This window comes from Dromaius novaehollandiae, chromosome 27, assembly GCF_036370855.1.
Source record: "Dromaius novaehollandiae isolate bDroNov1 chromosome 27, bDroNov1.hap1, whole genome shotgun sequence".
Taxonomy (NCBI): domain Eukaryota; kingdom Metazoa; phylum Chordata; class Aves; order Casuariiformes; family Dromaiidae; genus Dromaius; species Dromaius novaehollandiae.
The window spans coordinates 6,716,040-6,738,330 of record NC_088124.1 but is presented as its reverse complement, the minus strand read 5'-3'; the positions used below and the strand labels follow the sequence as shown (position 1 = coordinate 6,738,330).

General features: G+C 43.6%; 3 protein-coding genes across 3 annotated transcripts; 2 read left to right on the top strand and 1 right to left on the bottom strand.

Moving 5' to 3' along the window:
- The first annotated feature begins 132 nt into the window (after positions 1-132).
- Positions 133-2,105, top strand: LOC112990199 (adenosine receptor A3-like). Its single transcript, XM_026111787.2, has 2 exons — positions 133-482; positions 1,514-2,105. The coding sequence occupies exons 1-2, from the start codon at positions 133-135 to the stop codon at positions 2,103-2,105; spliced, it is 942 nt and encodes a 313-aa protein (XP_025967572.2).
- Positions 2,106-12,231: 10,126 nt separating this feature from the next.
- Positions 12,232-15,669, bottom strand: ATP5PB (ATP synthase peripheral stalk-membrane subunit b). Its single transcript, XM_026111788.2, has 7 exons — positions 15,512-15,669; positions 15,355-15,397; positions 14,777-14,922; positions 14,000-14,163; positions 13,389-13,514; positions 12,988-13,167; positions 12,232-12,401 (listed from the first exon to the last, which is right to left on the bottom strand). Exons 1-7 carry the CDS (start codon positions 15,537-15,539, stop codon positions 12,330-12,332), a joined length of 759 nt encoding a protein of 252 aa, XP_025967573.1. The 5' UTR covers positions 15,540-15,669; the 3' UTR covers positions 12,232-12,329.
- Positions 15,670-15,711: 42 nt separating this feature from the next.
- WDR77 (WD repeat domain 77) lies at positions 15,712-21,305 on the top strand. The gene is made up of 10 exons (XM_026111973.2): positions 15,712-16,188; positions 16,275-16,460; positions 16,920-17,061; positions 17,141-17,190; positions 17,668-17,738; positions 18,146-18,200; positions 18,455-18,526; positions 18,628-18,736; positions 19,177-19,245; positions 19,460-21,305. The coding sequence occupies exons 1-10, from the start codon at positions 15,732-15,734 to the stop codon at positions 19,617-19,619; spliced, it is 1,371 nt and encodes a 456-aa protein (XP_025967758.2). The 5' UTR covers positions 15,712-15,731; the 3' UTR covers positions 19,620-21,305.
- The last annotated feature ends 986 nt before the right edge of the window (positions 21,306-22,291 follow it).

Here is a 22,291-nt window from a genome sequence, read left to right as displayed (position 1 = left end):
GTCTGTACTAAGAAGAGGCACTGGAACGACTTGAGTTAGTCACACCGCGGACGATCTTCACGCAAGTTCCTTCGCTCTCATGCTCCCTTCTGCACCTCGAGCCCAAGGCAGGAGCACTTCTGGCTGTTCGCCATGCCCAACAGCAGCGTGGTGCTGAGCAGCCTGGATGGGATCTACATTGGTACCGAGTCCTTGATCGCTTTGTTTGCCACTTTGGGTAACATCCTGGTGATCTGGGTGGTGAAGCTGAACCCGGCTTTTCGGAACACCACTCTGTACTTCATCGGTTCCCTGGCCCTGGCCGACATCGCGGTCGGCATCCTCGTCATGCCCCTGGCCATCGTGGTGAGCCTGGGGATCAGCATCCACTTCTACACCTGCCTGTTCTTGTGCTGTCTAATGGTGATTTTTACCAACGCGTCCATCCTGTCCCTCCTGGCCATCGCAGTCGACAGGTACCTGAGAGTGAAGCTGCCCACCAGGTGAGCCGCGCTGCTGCTCCGGCCGCCCGCCGGCCTCGTCCCTCCACCCTTTCCTCACCCCTTCCTCAGCACCCGCCCCAGGTGCTACCTTCGCTCTTTCCTCCCTAACCTGGCCCTTCCCTAACACGGGCCCTACACGTGCATTTGAGGATGAAGAAAATGCCTATCCGTAAAAGCCCACCTGAGGTGGGCGAGCTAGAGCAGGGACTGCGCGCCTGTCCTGGGTCTGAACTTGTCTGCCGTTGTCACGTGGCGCAGAGAGTGAGACCTGTTTGTGCGATGCGGGTGGCCAAGGTAACTGCTCATCAGAATCTGGCCACAGGATGCGACTGTGATCAAACAGCTTAATTCTTCAGGCATTTTGCTTATTGTGCTGTATGCTCAGAGTACTACAGATATCTCTGAGGTTCACTTAGTCATTTAAATATGATTCATAGTTGCTTTGGCTGAAAATATGGAAGTAACAAAACCTTACTAAGGGCTAACTTAAAAAGATGCTCACACCTTTTATATTTGAAAGGAAAAGTGTATGCAAGGTAGAAACCCAAAGCATAACCTCAAACATCAAAGGGGTGATTTTTTTTTTAATGCAGAAGGGATCTATAGATTGAAGAGTGAAAGAACAACGTGGTCTTACAAATGATATAAACGAAGTATAAAGGGTAAAGTACATCCAAGGAAGTTGAGAAATAACAGAGAACTGCTAATAGTGGAAATACAAATAATACCCAGTCAAGAGGCACAGTGAGATCATAATGAAACGAGAAACGAAATAGCTGAAAACAGACAAAATCACAAGAAAAGAGGGGGGGTTAAGCATAGTTCACCTTATACAGATTCTGCAAAGTAACTGTTGTGAATAAAGAGTTATGGCTCATCTCAAGATAAGATTTTTCTTCCCAAGAAAAGGAAGTTAATGCTGCAGTTTGCCCTAAAGAACCTGCAGTATTTGAACACGTGAGTTCTTGAACCTGTCCTCAACTATTCCAAACACTTCTGTTTAATGTGACCTGGGTTTTCTTCCCCAACAGATATAAAATAATCACTACAGAGAGAAGAATTTTGTTGGCACTGGGTTTGTGCTGGTCTTTGTCTGTGCTGGCAGGATTAGTCCCCATGTTTGGATGGAACAGGAGAGCACTCAGAAACTCAGACCTGCTCAAGTGTCGATTTGTCTCTGTGATGAGGATGGATTACATGGTGTATTTTGGCTTCTTCACATGGACCCTTGTCCCTCTGACCATCATGTGTGCTCTGTATGCTGAAATCTTTTATATCATTCGGACAAAGCTTAGTCAAGGTACAACCAACGTGAAAGTGGCACGAGCATTTTATGGGCAGGAGTTCAAGACAGCCAAATCTTTAGCCCTTGTTCTCTTCCTGTTTGCAATATCCTGGTTGCCCCTATGCATTATAAACTGCATTTCCTATTTTTACCCCAAATTGCAGATCCCCCAGTATTTGATGTACTTGGGAATCCTGTTGTCCCATGCCAATTCTGCCATGAATCCCATTGTCTATGCTTGCAAGATAAAGAAGTTCAAAAACACATACCTTTTAATTTTAAAGACTCATATGCTGTGCAAAAAAACAGTTGTTCTTACAGAGCAAACTACAGACTAACAGCTATAGATCAAGACTGAATGCTGAACTGTCCGTGTATACCAGACTGTTGATAAAAAGCTTTGCTTCACTAAGAAACTCATGGGAAAATATGTGCTCTGCTTCATCTACCCGCTCTTTTAGACAAACTGTTTTATGATAAGGGCAAGCTCCTCTTACTCAGTCTGATGCACATTTGACATTAAGCCTAAAAGGATCATTTATGATCTCCTGCACAAGTATACCCCAGAGAATTCTGCTCAGTGATTGCTGTACCAAGCCCAGATCTTCCAGGCAAGTATCTTCATTTCACAGGACCTTCTGTGGTTTATTTACTGGCTTGAGTGTTATTTGGTAGGCTGGTGACCCTGAGCACTGGTAACAAGGCAGAGATTTTTTGCTCCGGTCCCCTACCTCAGATCTGTGTTTGGCTGCTAAGGACCAATGCTTGCTACTTTCTGATTTTAAGTAGAGACTGACAAGTCTTTTTGTTACAGTCTTGGTGTCTCTTTCTGTCCAGCTGTAGGCCCTTTGCTATCACACAGCCCAACTTCCCCAAACCTTTTGCTCCAGTGGCACCTGCATGTCTCATGAAACTATAGCATCTTGTGTAACACCTCCACCTGCAGAGGAACAACGGCATTGTGAAACTACCCTCCCAGCTGGTCCCAGTGCTGATCGGCTCAGCAGAAAGGCCAGCAGCTGAACTGACTTTGGTGGATCCCTTTTCTGCGGGAGTTCCTGCCAGCTGGGAGTCTGTCACTGCTTTGAAATCAGCCCAGAGCTCACCCCAGAAGCCTGCAAAATTGACCTCACAGTGCACCAGACACAAGCGGAGGTGCCACAAGAACACATCGAAGTTATTCTGTAATAAGATATACTGAAAAGAGGGTAGCCTGCTGGAAGGAGGCGATTATGTCTGTCATAAAAAATAAACTAATGACATCACTCCTAACTCCCTGACCCAGGGTAGAATCAACTGTCCCTAAACCACCAATGACATATTTTCCTAATTTGTTACTAAAAGCCACCCATGGTAGAGATTCCTCCCACACAACATATTCCCATGCTTAACTCACCCTATAACCACAAATTGTTTTCCTAACACCTGAATTAATCATCGTTTGCTGCAACTGAGGGTCATCTGCTCTAATCCAAACCTTTGTAAACCCGGTGAAAAGTTTCTCTTTTTGCAACAACGTGTTACAAAACTGAAGATTACTCTGAACTGTATCTGAAAGTATGTCATACATATGTATTTATACATATAATACATACACACACATATGTATGCATGTATGTCTTTTTATTAAATCATTTCAAAATAGAAAAGAAGACAGTCAAGGCAAATTTTGTCCTTTTTTATAAGGACTGTTGGCTAGGTCTCTTGGAAAACAGGATAAATCTATTTTCTTTGTTGTTAATAATACAGCAGTTAGCAACCCAGGCATGTCTTCACTGAATAGTTTTACACCTTTTCTTTCTGTCAGTTTAGACGGTAAATTTGCGTCTTGGCAACTCATGCTGCAATTGGTGCTGTCTCATTTTCATGAAGGATAGTATTTGAGTTCATATGAATTAAAGCTACTCTTCTCTCTCAACAATTAAAAAAGTAGCCTGCATGAGACCCCCACACTGCTTCAGTAGTTACCCTGCTTAGAAATTACAGTAAATATCGCACCATAGCTTGCGCAGTCTGTTTTTAGGGAACATGGGTCAAGATAAAAATAGGTCATTAAAGGCAAGGGTCTTTTTTAACTCCAATTTTAAATAATAAAAGGGGTCAAGAAAAGCAGAAGGGGGGGACATTCTGCTTTATCTATCTCAGAAGGCACTTAGGAGAAGTGTTGTCTTCTGCTCCTCCAAATAAGATCAGACATCTCAATTTTTTATCTGATGCGATCTTTGCCATAGAGTAACTCTGCCCTGTTACTCAGTTCAACCCTATTAATAAACAGGCCAGTAAAGGAAGTCACTGCAAAAGTACATCAGAGTTTTGCTCCATAATCTCTCCTGATCAGTTGATGAAACTGCTTTCACTAGAGGAAGTAGGCTCCACCTAAATGTCAGAAAATGACTCCTCAGAATGATGCACAAACTGCGTACGCATTTTTTTAGAAAGCAAGAAAGCAGGGAACAGCACAGGACCGACTTCCCAGCAGGCTGCTGGACAAACTCCAAGTGAACAGATCACAATGATAAAGGAGAGTGGAGAAAACAAGAAAAAAAAAAAAAGAGAAGACTAAAAGCAGAGGAAGTTGCTCTGCCTTCTGAAGTAAAGCTGCAGAGGACAATAATCTCAGCAGACGGACCAAAGCTGCTCCCCCCCGGAGAGGGTATGCCAGGTGACCTGCCCACGTGTGACTCAGAAAGGGAGGGACTCACCACAGCTGGAGCTAGCCTGCCTTCCACAAAGGTAAGGAGAGGTGCCCCAAGCCTGCCGAGGCAGATGGCTCCTCACCTGGCTTCTGTTACAGGCTTGCAGTCTGTGCCTTGAATCCTGCCATGGAAAACTCCCATTTGCTCCGCAGGTGGTGGTGCTGCCTGGAGGATTTTCACAGAAGAGTAGGGCCCTGGTTCTCACTTCTAGCGGTTAACCTGGAGATGCTTTTGCCATTCAGCCCTAGACACAAACCAGACAGACTCACTCAGTAATGCTTAGACTGTACTGACGATGAATAAAGTCGCATACTAGCTGGTTTTGTGTACACACATTTCACAGAGGAAGACCAAAGGATTTAATGTGCTCCTGTGAGAGGTAACTGATGCAGACTCATTGCTGGCTGAGAGAAGCACAGTCCAACAGTCATTTCAGCATTATCACCCTAGCTCTAATAATACATCTTTTTAACACTGCAACCAGATGATCAATTCCAAAATGTCAGGGACTATCCTAGGACACCACTGTCCATACACCCTTCAAAGCACAGTTTGACCATGAGTCATTTCCATCCACCCTCCCAAAGGCAGACAATTTGTACTGCACTTTCTTGTACCCAGGCACTTTACCCTGCAAACTCCTGCCATGCAAACCTGTCTCTAGGAAGCCCACAAATACATCAACATTTGAAAGCCCTGATCTCAGAAACCTACTGAATTAGTGAAAATGTGAGAGCCAAAATAGAGAAACAGAGGACACAAAAAGCTTCTTTTATTCTGATTAGCAGACAGAGTTGCCCCAAACCTCTCTAGTAGCCTATAAAAAAAAGAACTGGCTGCTGGAAAAAAACACTAGGACAGCCAGTATGTGACTTTATTCATCTTCAAATATAGTTTAACTATCCTTTAAAAACTAAATATAGCTATACGGAGCTCCTGGTGTGGGAAAGCAAGAGATAGACAGATGCTCTGGTACGAGTCTGAGTCTGGTTAACAGCCACACAACAAAGGGGAAACCAAGTGTCATTCAGACCCTCCAAAGTGCCTGCCAAACTCAGCTCAGAGTAGCCACAAAGCAGGTAGCTCTTTGTCAGCCCACAGTCTAGCAAGATACCAAATTATTATCCTCCACTTGGCAAAACTTCATAAAGTACATGAAATGGTTGTACTAAAGCTTAGTGCAATTCACAATGAAGAAACATCTACATGAAAAACCCAACATCCTAGCTGGTCTCATTAATAGTCGGGGCGGGGGGTCTGCGGTGAGTCACTTTGTCTTGCACTTGCATTTAACACAAGAAGGGAATGTACTTATTTCTCAGTTACTGTCAAGCAGCAAATAGGAACATTTTTATTAATTTTAAACTTAAAAAAAAAAAGTGACCCAACCACAATTGTCCCTCACGAACCCCTAAGTAGCTGCAGATTTGGAGGAATAATAAAGTATTTTCTCCATTAAATAGTGCTTGGAGAAGCAGCCATGATCGAGATGAGAGCAGATACAGAAAAATAAAGACAACAAGTTCTATTCCTAACCCTATAAATGGTCAGCAGTCTCACTCATAACACCCTTCAAGACAGATTTTAGAGTGTAAAGTGTTGGTAAATCTAGTTTTCAGTGGTCTCCTGAACTTCCATCAACTACTGAAATCAAGAAGGCAGAACAGCTACTGGCTGATCCAAAAGAGGTGAAGCCAGTGCTCTGCTACCCGGTTGCTGGCAAAATAAAGCATTAAATCTAAACTGAGCTAAATAGAGCTGCCCACCTGTGACTTTTTGCTGCCATCAAGTGGACATTTAGTCTCTCTTCTTTGGGAGCTTCTCTCCAGTCCCTTATGCGTATTGACTTCTGCTGGAGCACACAGGAAGCTGCATGACCCAAGACGTTTGTCCTGCCTGAAAAATTTCTCTAGAGACACAGTTACAGTAGCACTTCAACAATCATCTGAACTATTTTCAAAGATCTGGTGTTCTTGGGTGCCAGAAGCAAGGAGGTCTCAGAATTTAAGAGGGCTGAGGTGTCAGGAGATTTGAGCAGTTTCAGCTCTTACAAATGTGTTGTTTGATGGATAGAGCATTGTACTGCCTCAGACTCTGAACTACACAAGTATGCACACATGAATGTGCAGAGAAGCAAGGCTTCTCTATGGCTGCAAAGACCAAATTACCAGTGGTAACTTATTCCATATCCTCTGAAAAGGAATGATTTTAAAACTTCTTCCAAAATACTTAGAATGCCATAAACCAACGTTTCCACAAGTTTTGACTGTCACACTATGATCATGCATATCAGCATGTAATAACACTCTAAAAGAGACAAAGTTGGGAGTTTTTTTTCTTGTGACCCACTCGGGAAGCAGAAGTTTGCATAAAAAGATTTTATTATCATAGCTTCATTGAGCAGAAAAATTAATCGGAGCACAGAGCACCTGGCAATCAAAAAAGGTCAAAAACCCTGTAGCCAGTAACCAAACAGGGAAACATAAGGGCACAGATATGTACAGAGAGAAAAACATTTTCCTGTTTTAGTTCTGCTTCAAAGCAATAGAAGAAACACAAAAGGAAACATTACAAGTGCATTGCAAGGACTCATTGGCATTTTTACAGATGAAGAAATAAGGTATAAAAAGTCAATGGTTTGTCCACAAGTGTTGGCAAGCAGCTGCAATAGAAGGCATTAACTCTCCCTTATAGCTATAAAAATAGCTGACGTTACATACTGCAATGTTGGCACCATTTCTTAGAGCACTCTATGCTTTGATACAACACTTCCAGTAGCATTTCATGTGCAGAGAGTGAAAGCATCCTGATTTCACTAGAAGCCTTATCACACAGTCATCGGTGCTGGACTCTGCTGGAAGACCAGACTGGTGTAGGTAACCTCATTCTGGGGCTGTGAGAGAAGCTGCAAGGATTAGAGAAAACATGAATATTACATTTCAGCATGAATTTCCCACCTTTAATTTTGTTTTCAGTGATACACACCATGAGCGGTCACAGCCTGTCCTTGAACATGGGAAATCTAGTAAATACTACGCTGGATCAGACAAATTGTTAGTCTAGCCCAGGATCTTGCAAAAACACTCAGTATTAAGGGATTCCAAAGAATCAATTTCATGAAGGAAAAATGCAAAAGCCTACCCTTTAAAAAAATCACCCCTAATCTGCCTAATCAGTGGTTTGGTTTAGCCCTAGAGCCCTTGGAATACGTGGAGAATGTGGCATTTGAGCCCCTTGACAGAATATCTATCCTTCCTCCTAGCTGCTTCCTCAGGCAACGCCTGGGACTGCTACAAACACAGACTGAAGTCTGGGATGCAAAAGAAGTACTTTCTGCTTCAAAGGGTAAACAGTCAAAAGACCTGATGACTAACATTTGAGTCCGCAAGAGCAAGCCTCTTTTCTCACCTCCAAATTAGTATTTACCATTCATCAAAAAATTGAAATCTTTGTAGAAAGCATTAGAAATACAAGAACAGTTTTGACATTTACCTGGATGTTTCCAGCAGATGCCTCGCACGCTGTCTGTGTGGGAGCTTGCTTCTGTAAATTTTCTTGGGGTCCCTTATGCTCTAGGGAGGAGAGAGAGATACTAATCTCAACCATCTACTTATATGTTTGGAGACGGCAGTGCAAGAGAGGTGCAGAAGTGGCACAGCATAGTGGCACCACCCAAAGGGTGTATGCCTTACACATAGCTTATAAGGTAAGGAACTGGGGAGACAAAGAGTAACCGAGGAAATACTGTGGATCAGTATCAGCTGGGTGGAAAAGGTAGGCAGCTTATCCTCATCAGCTCTTCTTTTTATTGTTGCAGTCTCATTTATTTAAAAGATAGCAAGTCTTTAGTCAACACAGCCCCTCCCTGCAATAGCCACCATTTCAAAGGCAAAAAAACAGAACATCTGCTGCCTGTCAGAACTTAGGACTGGGATGCTTTAATTGCAGAGCTACAGAGCAATTAGTACCCAGTGGGTTAGTCTGTCCTGGATGCAAGACAGTTCAACTACTGTTTTTGTTTTCCTCTCTGGTGATAGGTCATTTTTATCATGGCAAATGGAATCATGTGTGATGCTTTCTCTGCCAGTTAGTTGTGGAGCTACCTCTCAAATCACCATGGAAAGCTCAGCCAAGGAAATTAGAAGGCAGTCAGTCCTGAAGCACACCCTATTAGGTGTACCTTACTGCACCTAATACTTGAAGTCCTCAAAAAACTTCACTGCAAAGTGAGTAGTTTGGCAGCCCAAGCAAAAGGGAGCTTGAATCCCAACCTGCCTGCATGAAGCAGCTAAACCAGGATCAAATATGGACAGTGCTAGGAATAAAAAAAAAAAAAACACCCTCCCACACACAAACACACACACCAGCGCTACGGTTAGTTCTTCTGTGTAAACAGCCCCTTATGAATCTTGTCCTTTGAACCCGATTACTGGGGACAATGCTGCAAAGTCAAGGGTGATTTATGAAAAGTTACTGACAAGAATGATGGACACTTCAACGATCTATTCAAGCGGTCATAACCTCAGCATATTTCTAAAGGTATAATACTACATCAGTTATTTTAAGGAAAACAAGAACTCTACAACAAACCAGCTCTGCTATAAGATTCAGCAGGAAGAACATGGAAACTTAGCACCATACATATTTGATGCCTAAGATGTGCAGCACAATCTCTTCTCTGCCACCAAGTTTGAATAAACCATTGTCTTGCCCCTGTTATTCCCTCTATTGTCTCACTTACTTTTTCTGATGAGGTAGATGACTGCAAAAACCAGAGCACTTGACAGGATGCCAGAGATAAAGGCTAGTAACATGTAGACTATCTCAGCGCTGTTGATGCAGAGAAAAAGTGTGTCAGAACCACCATATTTTTTTTTTTTTTTTTTTTTTTTTTACAGAAATGCTAAAGAAACTGTAGTTCTCACATTCACCAAAAATTGAGATATAGTACACCATTTATTCCTATCCCCATGAGACAAAAAGGTGCTTATCTGCATTAAGCATCAATATGAAGTATCTAGTGCACAGGAAATTCTAAGCAACCTTTCAAAAATCAGAGACACAAAATGTATTACACAACACCGCCCTTAGAGGAGGGGTCTGCAGTCTCAAGGCACTCTTATGTTTGAAGTCAGGAAATAAAGGTGTAGCATTTACTTATCAATAAAGCATTTGGCTTCTGAAGCTCGTGAGTCAGCAGTAGAGGTATATACAGTGGTATGCACAGTGACAGCAGCAGGAATAGGTTCTTGTGCAACTAGAAGTGAATAGAAAAAATTAAAATAGTTTCTTAAAATGTGTTAATTTGTCCATTAAAACTGCAAGTGACTTAGCCAGAGACATGTTTCTATTTAAGAATTACTGACACAGGATGCAAGTAAATATTAATACAAATATAACATTTTTCTGTCAGACAGATGAAAATGAAAACACTAAAGCTGTTGTCAAACAATCACTTATTTTTTTCAGCTTAGAAAGTCATGCAGTTATGCAGCACTTTCCCAAACTCATACATCTATTAAGTTACCCCCCCAGCAGCCCTTTTTGAGTCAGGACAACACAAACTTAATCAAGAACATTGGATCTACAAATATTCCTTAAAGAAGATACCTGCATCAGATCGTGAGAAAGAAACTCCCATTCTCTCCAGACACTAATGAACAATAAGAGAAGCTACAGAAGGAAGGAGGAAGAAGGTTAAGTTTACGCACATAAATACACGGAATTGAGAAAATGACACAGACTATAGATAAGCTCCCTTTTCTACAAGTTTTACATTAGAGCAACACAAACATAACACCCTCATCTAATCCATGGACTCTGTGGTCTCTATCAGTGTTTTTGGTATCTTATCCCTCTTTGTCTCCCCACTTCCTTACCTTACAAGCTACGTGCAAGCCATACACAACAAATTTGCACAAAGCCCACTGAAACAAACCTGGCAACTAGTCAGCAAGTGTGAATCCTAGTTCCTAACATCTTGCTCCTGTGCGTGTGCATGCACGTTCCCTGCACTTTGATGAACATGCTGCCATCTCTCAAAAGGATGGAATACATTAAATATCTGACTATTATTTTTGCAGCTGCTAGAAGAGAGAACTTAATGGAAGTTTTCACAATCTGAAACAGTTTTGACAAAAAGTCTCTTTTTTAAGTTCCTCCCCCCCACCCGACCCAAGGTTACATCAGCAACACAAAAAAGTATTTGGAGGTGCCACCTTAGTGGACCTTAAAGATAGGGAACTGTTAGTTTATTGTAAAATTACCTCCCTGGTATTCCTCTCATAATATGACTTGCAAACAGCACATTGCGAATAAAGTGTGCCTAACAACAACATGAAACTAAACATCTTGTTCTTACCATTGCAATCATCTTTTTCTACTGCATGTCATTTGCTAAGCATTGTTGCCCACATTCCAGAAAAGTCAAACTTATAGAACCTGAGTTTCCTGAGCCAAGTGTACTGTGTTTGCAGTAATAAAAATAGTTGCAATAAACGATAAAAGCTTCATCTTACCTCACACCATGAAAACTGCTGCCCATACAACAGTAGAAAACTTCTGAAGCCTTATCACCAGAATAACCGCTTGCTTTGTGAAGAGAACCTCTGACTAACTAGCTTGTTAGAACTCAAATACCATTCAAACATTGGGTTATGCAAGTGTGGAAGTTCTGCAACTTCAGTTTCTTTTTCTCTTCTCCTTTTTTTTTTTTTTTTTTTTAAAAAAAGAGGAAACAATACGAAAAAACTCTGTATTGTCAGGAACTGTTACACGTTAAAAAAAAAGTCAACATCAGCTTAAGAAGTTAGTTTACCTTTGCTTTTAAGATTCTTACCTATGAACTGAAGAATACCCTTTTCGCTGAGCTTGTGTATTAGAAGAGGAAAATCTTTAAAAACATGAGCGAGTTTACCAGCTCCACTAAAAACAGGTATTCTCTTAACGTAGTACCAACCTACATAACAAAGCATTTAAGCATATGCTAGTTGCTTACTTAAGTCAGAAAAAATTACTAAATAAATCACTTCCCAATGTAGAAAGGATGAAATTACATGTATTTAAGCGCTTTGTTTTGTGGGGACACATATCTGAGATGTAACACCATCCTTGTGGGAAAAAAGTTTTCCAAATAAATAAGCAAGCCATAGGCAGTGTGTTGTCATACTAATCATCAATATTCATTCCTTGCTACACATGATAAAGAGCAAGCTTTTCCCAGAAAAAATCCTCAAGGGCAAGCTTATCCATTTCATTGTTTTAAATTTATACTGGTGACTTCAATCGAAGGTAAGTTTTCAGCTAGTTTTTAATACATTTCCTGCCTGCAACATCCTCTTTTCTGTAGAAAAGGAAGATGCTTTTGCCTTGACCTGAAGTTCTGTTATAGAAGATTGCTTGGTTTTTTTTTTCCTGTTTGAAAAAGCAGAGGACATCCATCCTGATTATCTCCAAGTCTTGGACAGTTCACTGACTAGGTGAATGGGAGCACTAGCACTCATTTTGTTTTTAAAACACCTTAACAATTGTTACAAACACAGATACTTAACAAAAAACGGTCACTCTTTTAGCACCACAGTGAAAAATTCCACTAACTCAGTCCTCTCTCTCAACTCTGATATGTTCATGACCAAACCAGGAACCATAGAGAACTGCACATACAGCAGTTATAAATAATCCGCCACTTCTTTCTCCAACTACAGTGGTTTGTTTATCAGAGACCAATCTAGTACAAATGCAAAAAGGAAATCAGCATTACTACTGCAAGTCAAGGACAATAGAGTTTTTTAATTAAGCACTAGAATCATACAGTTTCCAACAATAAGTCATAGAAGACACAAGTCTATGGAATCAGATGCTGCATGGTTACACTGTCATCTGTGCGCTCTTCGATAACGCTTTCAGGTCTAAAATGCACTTTGCGATACTATCCTTCTGCTGCAAAAGAAAAGAAAACAACTTTAAGATGACAGACTTGGCGAAAGATATTTAAATAAGCAAGACATACATTCTAATGAACTTTGGATCTTCTCTTTGGACCAGTGAAATGAGGCAGAGACTAAAAGGGATATTATTGTGATTCATGAATTCAGAGATTCAAATCCAAACAACGGCTTTCATTAAAGCATCAGCAAGCAGTGCTGGGAACAATTGTTTTCTTGTTCTCAGGTTTGTTCATTAGAGAAAGGACATCTAAAGTCCATCTGTAAATCCTAAACCGCTGAAATCTTACATGGAGAATTTGACAAGCAACTTCCCTGATCTGTTAGCTACATGTTTTATTACAAGCTTAGCACTATGCTTGAAGGACAAACAACTTGAATGGTTCTAGCTCAAGTCACCAGCAGCATCTGGTACCCAATAACTGGACATATTAGCTTTTACTCAGCAGTAGGAATGCATCTCGGCTCAACTTGGAAGTCACCAAGAGATTATTTAGCATCTTCTGGCTTAAGCCAGAAGCATGGGACAGCAAGTATTTTTACAGACTAAAATGTAAAGCATACAAAAACAAATGAAGCACCTGCTGAGGTGTGATGCTCTGAACAACGTTTTTCTCTACCCACTGAATCATGTGATCTTGTTCTTTCTGACGCTTTAAAAGCTGCATAGCCACTTGATAGTCCAACCTCTTCTTTACTTCATTGTACACTGTCAGCAATCTTTCTCGGTAGTTAGCTTCTAGCAGCATTGCGATATTATTCTACACACAAAGGATGATACCAACTGGTTAATGTTTGGCTTGGCAAAGTTATGGAACAGCAACAGAACACAGCTCTATAACAAAAATCATTATATCAGATGGTAAAAATGGACAAATCTGCAATATACACATTGCAAATGGTTTGTTACTTGTTAGTAATCTAAGAGGATCATGTAGTGAAGACAGCAATAAAAATTGACAGTAGGGCTAGATATGCATACCCGCTTGGCATCAAAGAGATAACTACGGCCTTCAACCCTCCACTGTTCCTTCTTCTCCTGTTCAATTGCAGTCTCAAGATCTTTAATTGCATCATTTTTCACGGCTAAAGCTGTAGCAACTTTCTCCTAGAAGACGATTATAAATAATACATATACACACACATACTATACATATGTAATATATATGAATAAATGTAATATAAATGTGTGTGTATATATATACATACACACATATTTCAGAATGAAAGTAAGATGCAAGGAAAACAAGTATGCTATAACTAATTTTCAAAATTCTCCATTACAATTTGAGAACTGTTTTTGCAAGCCAGATTGTGTCAGGTTTGAGGTTAAAAGTTGGCAAGACAGAAAACTTATGGTTCACAATTGATCTTACTTAAAAAAAAAAGTCATTCCACTAAGTACTTGTGTTGACATAGAATGTTTTTATTTTTGAAGACTCACGTAGCAATATTGACACAAAATTATAACATACCTTATTTAAGCATTGTTCCGAAGACATCAGGCACAGATTTTGAACACAGTATTTTTTAATATTTAAGCAGATTAATTAGAATTATCAGTACAAAGTTAATTATGGTTTCTTTTCTTACCTCATTAAGTTTGTCAGCAAAAGCTGCTACATCAGACCCATATTTTTTTATGCCATAAATCAAGACTGACAATATGCAGGCAGCTGCAACAGTCTCATGGTTGACTATGTAGATTTCTTTAGAGAGAAAGTAAAGCAGGAGTCCAGTTCCCAACATATAAGGTCCTAAAAAAAAAATATATGAAGCAGCATTATTGGTATGTAGTATAAACATGCTTATTCAAGTCAAACACCAAAGGAAAAGAGGTAGATAGTTTAAGACATACAACAAGAACAGGAACTATTCTCTTTTACCATGACCAAGAATACAAACCCAACACCACCACAAAAATGGGTACAGCAAGGATGCTCACCAGATGTAGAAGCAAGTTACACCTTCAACAGGATTTGCAGCTTCTGCTCATTCCAAAACAGGCAAAAGTCTCTGCTTAAAGGTTTTGAGAGCTAGCAGGCAAATAAATCTTTCTCTTTCAAGCCCATGCTATGCTTTTAACCTTTCTTTAAAGCACAAGAATAAAACTGAAAGGTTCTGGGTGCCTCAAAAAATAATTTATCTTGTAGAATCAAGCATTTAACAAAATAAAAGAATTGCACTTCCTCTCATGCCAAATTAAGCACCTCGCTTTCCACACATCCAAGATGCTCACCAAAGAAAAGCCAGCCCTTTCCCTAATATTCTACCTATTTACCAGCTACTAACTGTGGACAGAACTAAGTAAGCATAACCAAACACACACTAAGAAAAACCATACATATATATATATATATATATATTAACCTGTGACTCCCGTTTTAGGGTAAAGAAACTGGAAGAACTCCTCAGGGATCAAACCATAACGTACTTCTCCTCCTTTCTCAGGCAGAGGTGGAACAGGAGCCAAGCATTGCTGACTTGCATGAAGTGCTCTTTTGGTGTACAATATGCTATTAATAATGAGAAAGATTCCATTAAGTTTCTTGGAAAAAACAAAACAAAACAAAACAAAACCCTTGGGTGAAGCTGAAGCACATCTTTTGTGATACAGTTATTGGTTAGAAAGCCTCGCTCTGAAGAAGGGGGCGGGACTGGATAACCTCAAGGAGCCTGCCAACATCAGCTATTCTATAGATCTACAAGGTTAACTGGAAATATAACCGCAAAAGCACCGAAGGACGTAGTTTAAGAGAGCAAAGGGCTCAAAAAGCGACGCTATCGAGGCCTCCTCAGAAAGGACAGGCGATGGCTCGCAGGGAACAGCCAGCCCAGCGGCGGCCCCGGCGCACCGGAGGCCCAAGCCGGAGGTCAAAGCCCTGCCGCCCCCGGCCGAGGGCCCCATGCCGCCCGCCGCGAGCCCGGGGTGGCCCCGCGGTACTCACCCCGCCGGGAAAGGAGGCGGCAGGCTCTTCAGCGCGGCCGGGGCTGCGGGGCGAGAGGGGCAGAGAGCGCGTCAGCACAGAACCCAGGCAGGACCCCCACTCCCCGCAACCACCCGCCCGCCCCGCAGGGAACCGGGGCCGCTCCCGCCCGGCTCACCGGCGCGGAGGACGAGGCGGGAGAGCATCGCGGAGACGGCGCAGCAACCAACGACCCTCCGTGTCCCGGTGACCGCAACCCGCCGCCCCACCAAGATGGCGCCGCCGCCGCCAGCTCTCGCGAGACGCGCACCCCTGCTGCCCGGGGCGGGGCGGGAAGTCCCAGGGGCTCTCGCGAGACGCACCGCCACCACCCGGAGAGGGGCGGGGAGTCTCGCGACATGCGCTGCCGCCGCTCTCTGGAGTGGAGGGCGAGAAGGGGCGGGGAGTCTCGTGGGCTCTCGCGAGACCAGCCGCTGCTCTGGGGAGTGGAGAGCGAGAAGAGTCTCACAAGCTCTCGCGAGAGGCGGAGCCGCTCCCTGGAGCGGGAGGGGGAGTGTCTCACAAGCTCTCGTGAGAGGCGCGGCGGGGCCCGGAGTGGGGCGGGGAGTCTCGCGGGCTCTCGCGAGAGGCGGCGGCGCGGGGCGGCCCGGGAGCACGTGGGGCGCCGCCGCCGGCCCGGGGTCTCGCGCGCCGCCATGGAGGAGCCGCCGCCGCCCGAGCAGCCGCCGCCCCCGCCGGCGGAGGAGGAGGAGGAGGGTCCCGGGCCCGACGCCGGCGCGGGGCCCGAGTGGAACATCCCGCCCAACGCGCCCGCCTGCATGGAGCGCCACCTGGAGGGCGCGCACTACCGCGCAGGTAGCGGGCCGCGGCCTGAGGGCGGGCGGGGGGCGGCGGCGCTCACCCCCCCCCACCCGCTGACCCCCCCCGTGTCCCTCCCGCAGACGGGGCGCTGCTGCTGGGCGCCTCCGCGCTCAGCGGGCGCTGCTGGGCCGGCTCCCTCTGGGTCTTCGCCGACCCCCGCCGCGCCCCCAGCGAGGGCTTCTGCACGGCCGGCGTCCAGACCGAGGCGGGCGTCGCCGACCTGCGCTGGGTGGCCGACAAGGGCATCCTGGTGGCCTCCGACTCCGGTAAGCGCGGGGGCCCCGAGAGCACCCCGCTCCTGGGGGCTGGGGGACCCCGCTGTGGGGCCGGGGGGGTCCTGGTCCCGCTCCTGGGGGCTGGTGGCACCCCGCTGTGGGGTGGGAGGGGTCTTGGCCCCCCTCCTGGGGGATGGGGGGGACCCGTTGTGGGGCTGGGGGGGTCTTGGCCCCACTCCTGGGGGCTGGGGGACCCCGCTGTGGGGCTGGGGGGGTCTTGGCCCTGCTCCTGGGGGCTGGGGGGGTCTCGGCCCCCAGGCCTGAGCCTCGCAGAGCTCCCCGGGCTCGCAGCGTGCTGAGGGCACCTCTCCAGGTGCCCGGGGCAGCCTTGTTCAGCCGCTGTCCCCATTCCCTGAAGCGAGGGGGACCTCTCGAGTGAGGGGGACCGGGCGCTGGGGCTGCCGGTGGCCCCCGCTCCTGGTGAAGTCGATCTCACCATCTCTCTTCCAGGTGCTGTGGAGCTCTGGGAGCTGGATGAAAACGAAACCCTCATAGTGAATAAATTCTGTAAATATGAGCACGATGACATTGTGACGACAGTGAGTGTTCTTGCTAACAGCACCACGGCTGTCAGCGGCAGCAGAGACTTCTGGTTAGTGCCCCTTGCTCTGCTGTTCCTGCTCCAAGTGATTTCTCCATCGCTCTTCCTAACAGCTTGCTTTTATCCGCAGTGTGAAAGTTTGGGATCTCCCACAACAAACTGTGCTGCACTCCTACAGAGGTGGGTGTCACGCTGGCTCGTTCATCTTGCTCTTCCTGGTGTCTGGCAGGTGGAACGTGCAGCGTCCAGTCCTGCAGCATCACTGCTTATTTCCCTTAGGCCAAACAGTGGATAGCGTGATTTAACACTGGCCTGTCTGTGATGCTTCTAGCACAACTATATGTTTTTCTGGGGTGTATTTCTAAGTGTATTTTACAGTATTTCTTCTAGGCTGAAATCTTTCTTGGAGTTGTATTTGATCACGTGTTTATTTTGAAAAGAGCTCACTGGAGATATAGGATGACATCTCAGGAGATCTGTCCTCTCTAGTCACAGCAGAGGAAATGGAGGCTTCAGCCATACCTTGCTTGTTTGTTATGCTGCTAGGCCTCAAGAGTTGCTGGGTCCCTTTTCCCTATTATGTGGTTAAGCATTGGGAATATGCAGGAAGGTTGGATGCAGTCTTTCAGCCTCTTTATCCTTTTGTGCTTTTGGTAGCTCACTCCGGTTCAGTGACATGTGTGGCTTCCTGTCCTGGTAAGGACACTATGTTCCTGTCCTGTGCTGAGGTAAAGCTAATTCTCTGTCTAAATCTACCTGATATAAATGAGATTTAACTTTAAATTTGTACAGTTAAGTACACTTATTGCTAAACCACCTATAGTGTTATATTCTGTGTCCATATATGTTCTTTAAATGTTCCAGTCTGATGAGTATGTTGATCAGTTTACCGAGCTGATTTATGCAGGTTTGTATTAAAATGGGGGAGTGCGTAGCTCTGTCTGTAGATTTGTCTGTTCTGGGGATGACTGAAGGAACTAACTTGTCATTAACGGCAGCATCATTTTAAATATAAAGAGAGATGGTGCGGGTTTGAATGTGGGTCAGTGGTGGTATGACAGCGCATCTGAAAGTTTATGCTTCCCTCTGCTGCAAAGAAATTATAAAAACCTTTTCATTCGCTTTGGATTTGCAGGACAGCAGAACTTTACTCTGGGACACCAGATGCCCCAAACCAGCTACTCGAATTGGTATGCTTCTGTATGCAGTCACTGCTTGTGTGCGAGTCTGGGGGAAGGAATGCATTGTTTTATGCTTGACTTCATTTATGCCTAACTTCAGCCTAATGTGAATAAAAAAAATAGTAAAAGCTAAAGAAATTAACAATTTCACAAAAATAAAATACACTTTTAAGTGTCTTAGTGCAGTAGCAGTGCTAATTGAGATACTGTAGGAATATCTTGCACTGACCATCCTCTTTGCACTCATACCAATTTACTTACAGTTTGCAGTGCCTGTAGTTACCTCCCTACCTCAGTCATGTGGCATCCACACAAAAGTGACATCTTTGCTTTGGGTAAGAAGCAATCTCATTGTCCAACTAGCACTAGACAAATCGAGGTCTCTGTTTTCACATGACAGCTTTACTAATAACCTCATTCCTTCTGACTCTCAAAGGTGATGAAAATGGGACAGTTGCACTAGTAGACACAAAGAAGCCTGATTCTGCCCTCAGCTCTGCTGTGCACACCCGAAGTATCACGGGGTTTGCATTTTCTACACACAGGTACTGTCTGAGATGCTGCCATAAAGTGTATGACTGTACATGCTTGTAGGCCTTGTTGGTTCTTAGGGTAAAACAAAGGGGATTATTAGTTTTGGGCTTTCTGTAGATGAGGATCAGTGGTGAGGAACAGCAAACAATGCCTATGTTTTGACCAGAAGTGTGTAACATTCAGAATTTACCCACTCGCTGTGGCAGTCAGTCACTTCTGTGCTGAGAGGAAGGATTACCTGTTTTCAGAGACTGATAGAATGTTCTTGCTTAGCATGCTGGCATCCTATCAAATAATGATGAAAACAAAAATATTTCCACAAGATTTGGTGTCTGTTAATTCACTGTAACCTGGGTCTGACTCAGTAAGACTTACAGTTTTCCCAGTTTTTTTCTTAAGAAACTTTCATGTATTTGATTGCTCTAACACCAGTCTCATCTCTGTTCCCTAGTTCACCCTTCCTGGCTTCAATCAGTGAAGACTGTTCAGTAGCTGTTCTTGACTCAAACCTTTCAGAGGTGTAAGTACTAGACAGAATGCATCTATTGCAGCTGTCTTACTGACTTCAATTAAATTAACTGTTTATCTACATACTGAGGGAAAGATAAAAACACTTGTTAAATGGAGGAGCATCATCCTAACACAATAGCAGTTTGGAAGTTAGGAAGCAGCGCAAGCCCATAAACACTCTTAGTGATGATGCTTATGCCTAATGGAGTGTTCCTGTTTTCCAGGTTCAGAAACCGTTCTCATCGAGACTTTGTAAAAGGCTTATCGTGGTCTCCTTCAGACAATGCCTTGCTCACTACAGTTGGATGGGATCATCAGGTTTTACATCACAACGTACCACTACCAACTGGTGAAGCTTCTGGAATCAACTGTGTAAAAGAATAGTTTTATAAACTTATTGGTCCAAATTCCTTCCTGGTGTTACTTTGATTCTGCTGAAGTCAAAGCTGTTTGTGAACCAGACTGGGTATGGTCTGTTGTCTACCTTCAAGCTTGTGGTCAAAAAAGGTTCTTGTAGTACTTGTGAATTAGACACAAGTTCATTACAGAACAGGCTTTACCTTCTCCTCAGCAGTCTGGCTTCACCTGTGATAAGACTTCAGTATGTTGCACAGAAAAATACTGACTTCAGACACAGAGGAGTCTTGGAGAGACAGGCAATTAGGTGTAATAAAAATTGATTCTTCCCTCAGTTCAAGAAGTAATAGAAACAAATTATTTGGGGAGGTTAAGACAACCCTCTTGCCATAGTTAGCTGAATGTGAGGGCCTTACCTGCACCAAGGTTTTTGCTGTTGGGAGATTAACAGCATAAATTGACCCTTCCAACTGTGCAAGACAACTTGCCTTAGCATTGAAAAGAGTAGAAAGGCTCTACTGTCATCCTCAATGCAGCATGCAGGGAGAGGGTTGGTCTCAGCTGTCTGCTAGCATGGATCCCCAGTAAGCACCGTGTGCTTCTGCTCCACTGATGCGTATTTAAGAATACCAGCGCTCAGTGGGAGGAATCTTGTATGCTGTATGCTAAGGATCCAGAATGCAGCCCTGTGGTTAAGCAGCTTTGTGCTTCAGTGGTACAGACACTGAAATACTAGGATGTGCAATATTCAGTGTTGGCTTGAAGCTGAGGGCAGCTCAAGGGGCTGTTCTGTAGAATGCTGAAAGCCAAGAGAAGTTAATAGTTGCTGTGCTGTTTGACACTGTCTCCACTCCTCTGTGCTGAAGACATTTATTGAAGTATTAAAAACTTTTGAACAGGAGTTTATATAAGGGAAAAACTGGACTAAGGACTTCAATTTTCATTTGTTTGCTCCTATAACCAGACTCTGCTTAGTGATATAAGGCAACTCATTATGCACTTGTGATGAGTGGCATTTTGTGCTGAAGATGGGGGGACCCCGTACATTCCCCTAATCCCCAAAACTGACTGCACAACACCTTAGAGGTGTTTTTTTGTAATATACCACTTTAACTTCTCTCAAACTAAACTGTTTCCCTGGAACATGGTATACAGTTGCTCTGCATGCATTGCCACTGCTCTAGGTCTGGCTTGGTCAGAGTTAACATGCCCTAGACCAATAAAAGTTGGTCCCGACTAGTGAAACAAAGAAAATGCTATTAAAGTGAATGTTACCTCTGTTTATTTAGCATGCTAGCACCACTAAAGGAAATGTAAGCCACTTCCAGTGTGCTCATCTCTGAAAACCTGTATTTTGAAAGATACAAATTATGCAGCACCCACAATTAATTTTTAGGCAGATTAAGCTTTTCCAGTTTGTGGTGTTCTCGTAGTCTTCTCAAACCTAGTTTGCTCCTCTGAATTCCAGTATCATTCAGTTGTTCACTGAACAAAGTTCCTGATCTAGAGCAGTGTATTATAAGGGCAAGGTAAATGGTTATGAAAACTGACAGATTTCCTCAAACTACCCTTCCACAAAACAAAAATTGTTACCTGTTACGGACCTCTGATAGCATACTGAAAACTGAAACAGGTCTTGTGCTGTTTGTGAAACAGATGGATGGATGTCTGAAAAATGGCAGTTTTTAAATAAATCATAGTTTTCATTTGTAACTGGATGCAAGTTTTACTCAGCCACTTCTGTAGTATTTTTCACCTTACGTTCAATCACAGAGTTTGTATCTGGGTCAGAGGATATATGTTATGTATTGCATCTCAGTTTTAATATCCCCGGAGGCTAGATCCAGCAAAGCCTTCAGTTTAGTATGCCACTTCAGCAAAGTACTTATCTAAGTTTCAGGGCAGTGCAGGTACACAGAGCCCACTGGTCTGTCTGGCTGACCCCACTGCTCCAACTCCCATGCAGGAACGGAGACAGTAGCCCCTGATCAGGTATGTGCTGGTAAAGCTAATATAAAATGTAAAAGCTAGTTGAAATCATTCACACACTAAAAATTTAAGTTGTGATTTCAGTCCCTGAAGATAGAAGTATTAAACAACACTGGCTGTGTTACTGTTTAATGCTGGGGGTACTGCAATTCCTCAACACTAGCATGAGGCAGGCTATAAGCCCTTTGGCTTATTTTCAAGAAACTTTTCTTCCCAAAACTTGAAGTAGGATATTAATTGTGCATTGCTAAAACGAAAAATTTCAAGTATCAAGGAGAAATATTAAACCAAGTAAGTTTCTCAAGCTTACTTGTAAGCAAAACACTACAACAGACCAGGGCACAAAAACAAACAAAAACAAACAATGCTGGAAGATCAAGCCCATATGGCGTTAGTCCTGTTTTGTAATTAAAGACTTTTTTAGCATAGAAGCACAAAAACTGGCTTCAGCATCCTGCAAATCTTTGCATTAGCTTTGTGTTTTGCCTCAGGAGGGCAGCACCTGCTAGCTTGACAGCAGAGCAGCACTGTTCTAAAAATGACACACGTCTTTAATGAGTACTTACCATTACTACAACTTACCCTTTTTTTTTCACCCTAATAAGCACAGAAGAGACAGTTTGTCAATGTGTTGTGTTATCTTGGCTCCTAAGTGATTCTAGCATTGCTAGCAAGGCTATATTAAATAGTCTCATCAACATCACATGCAG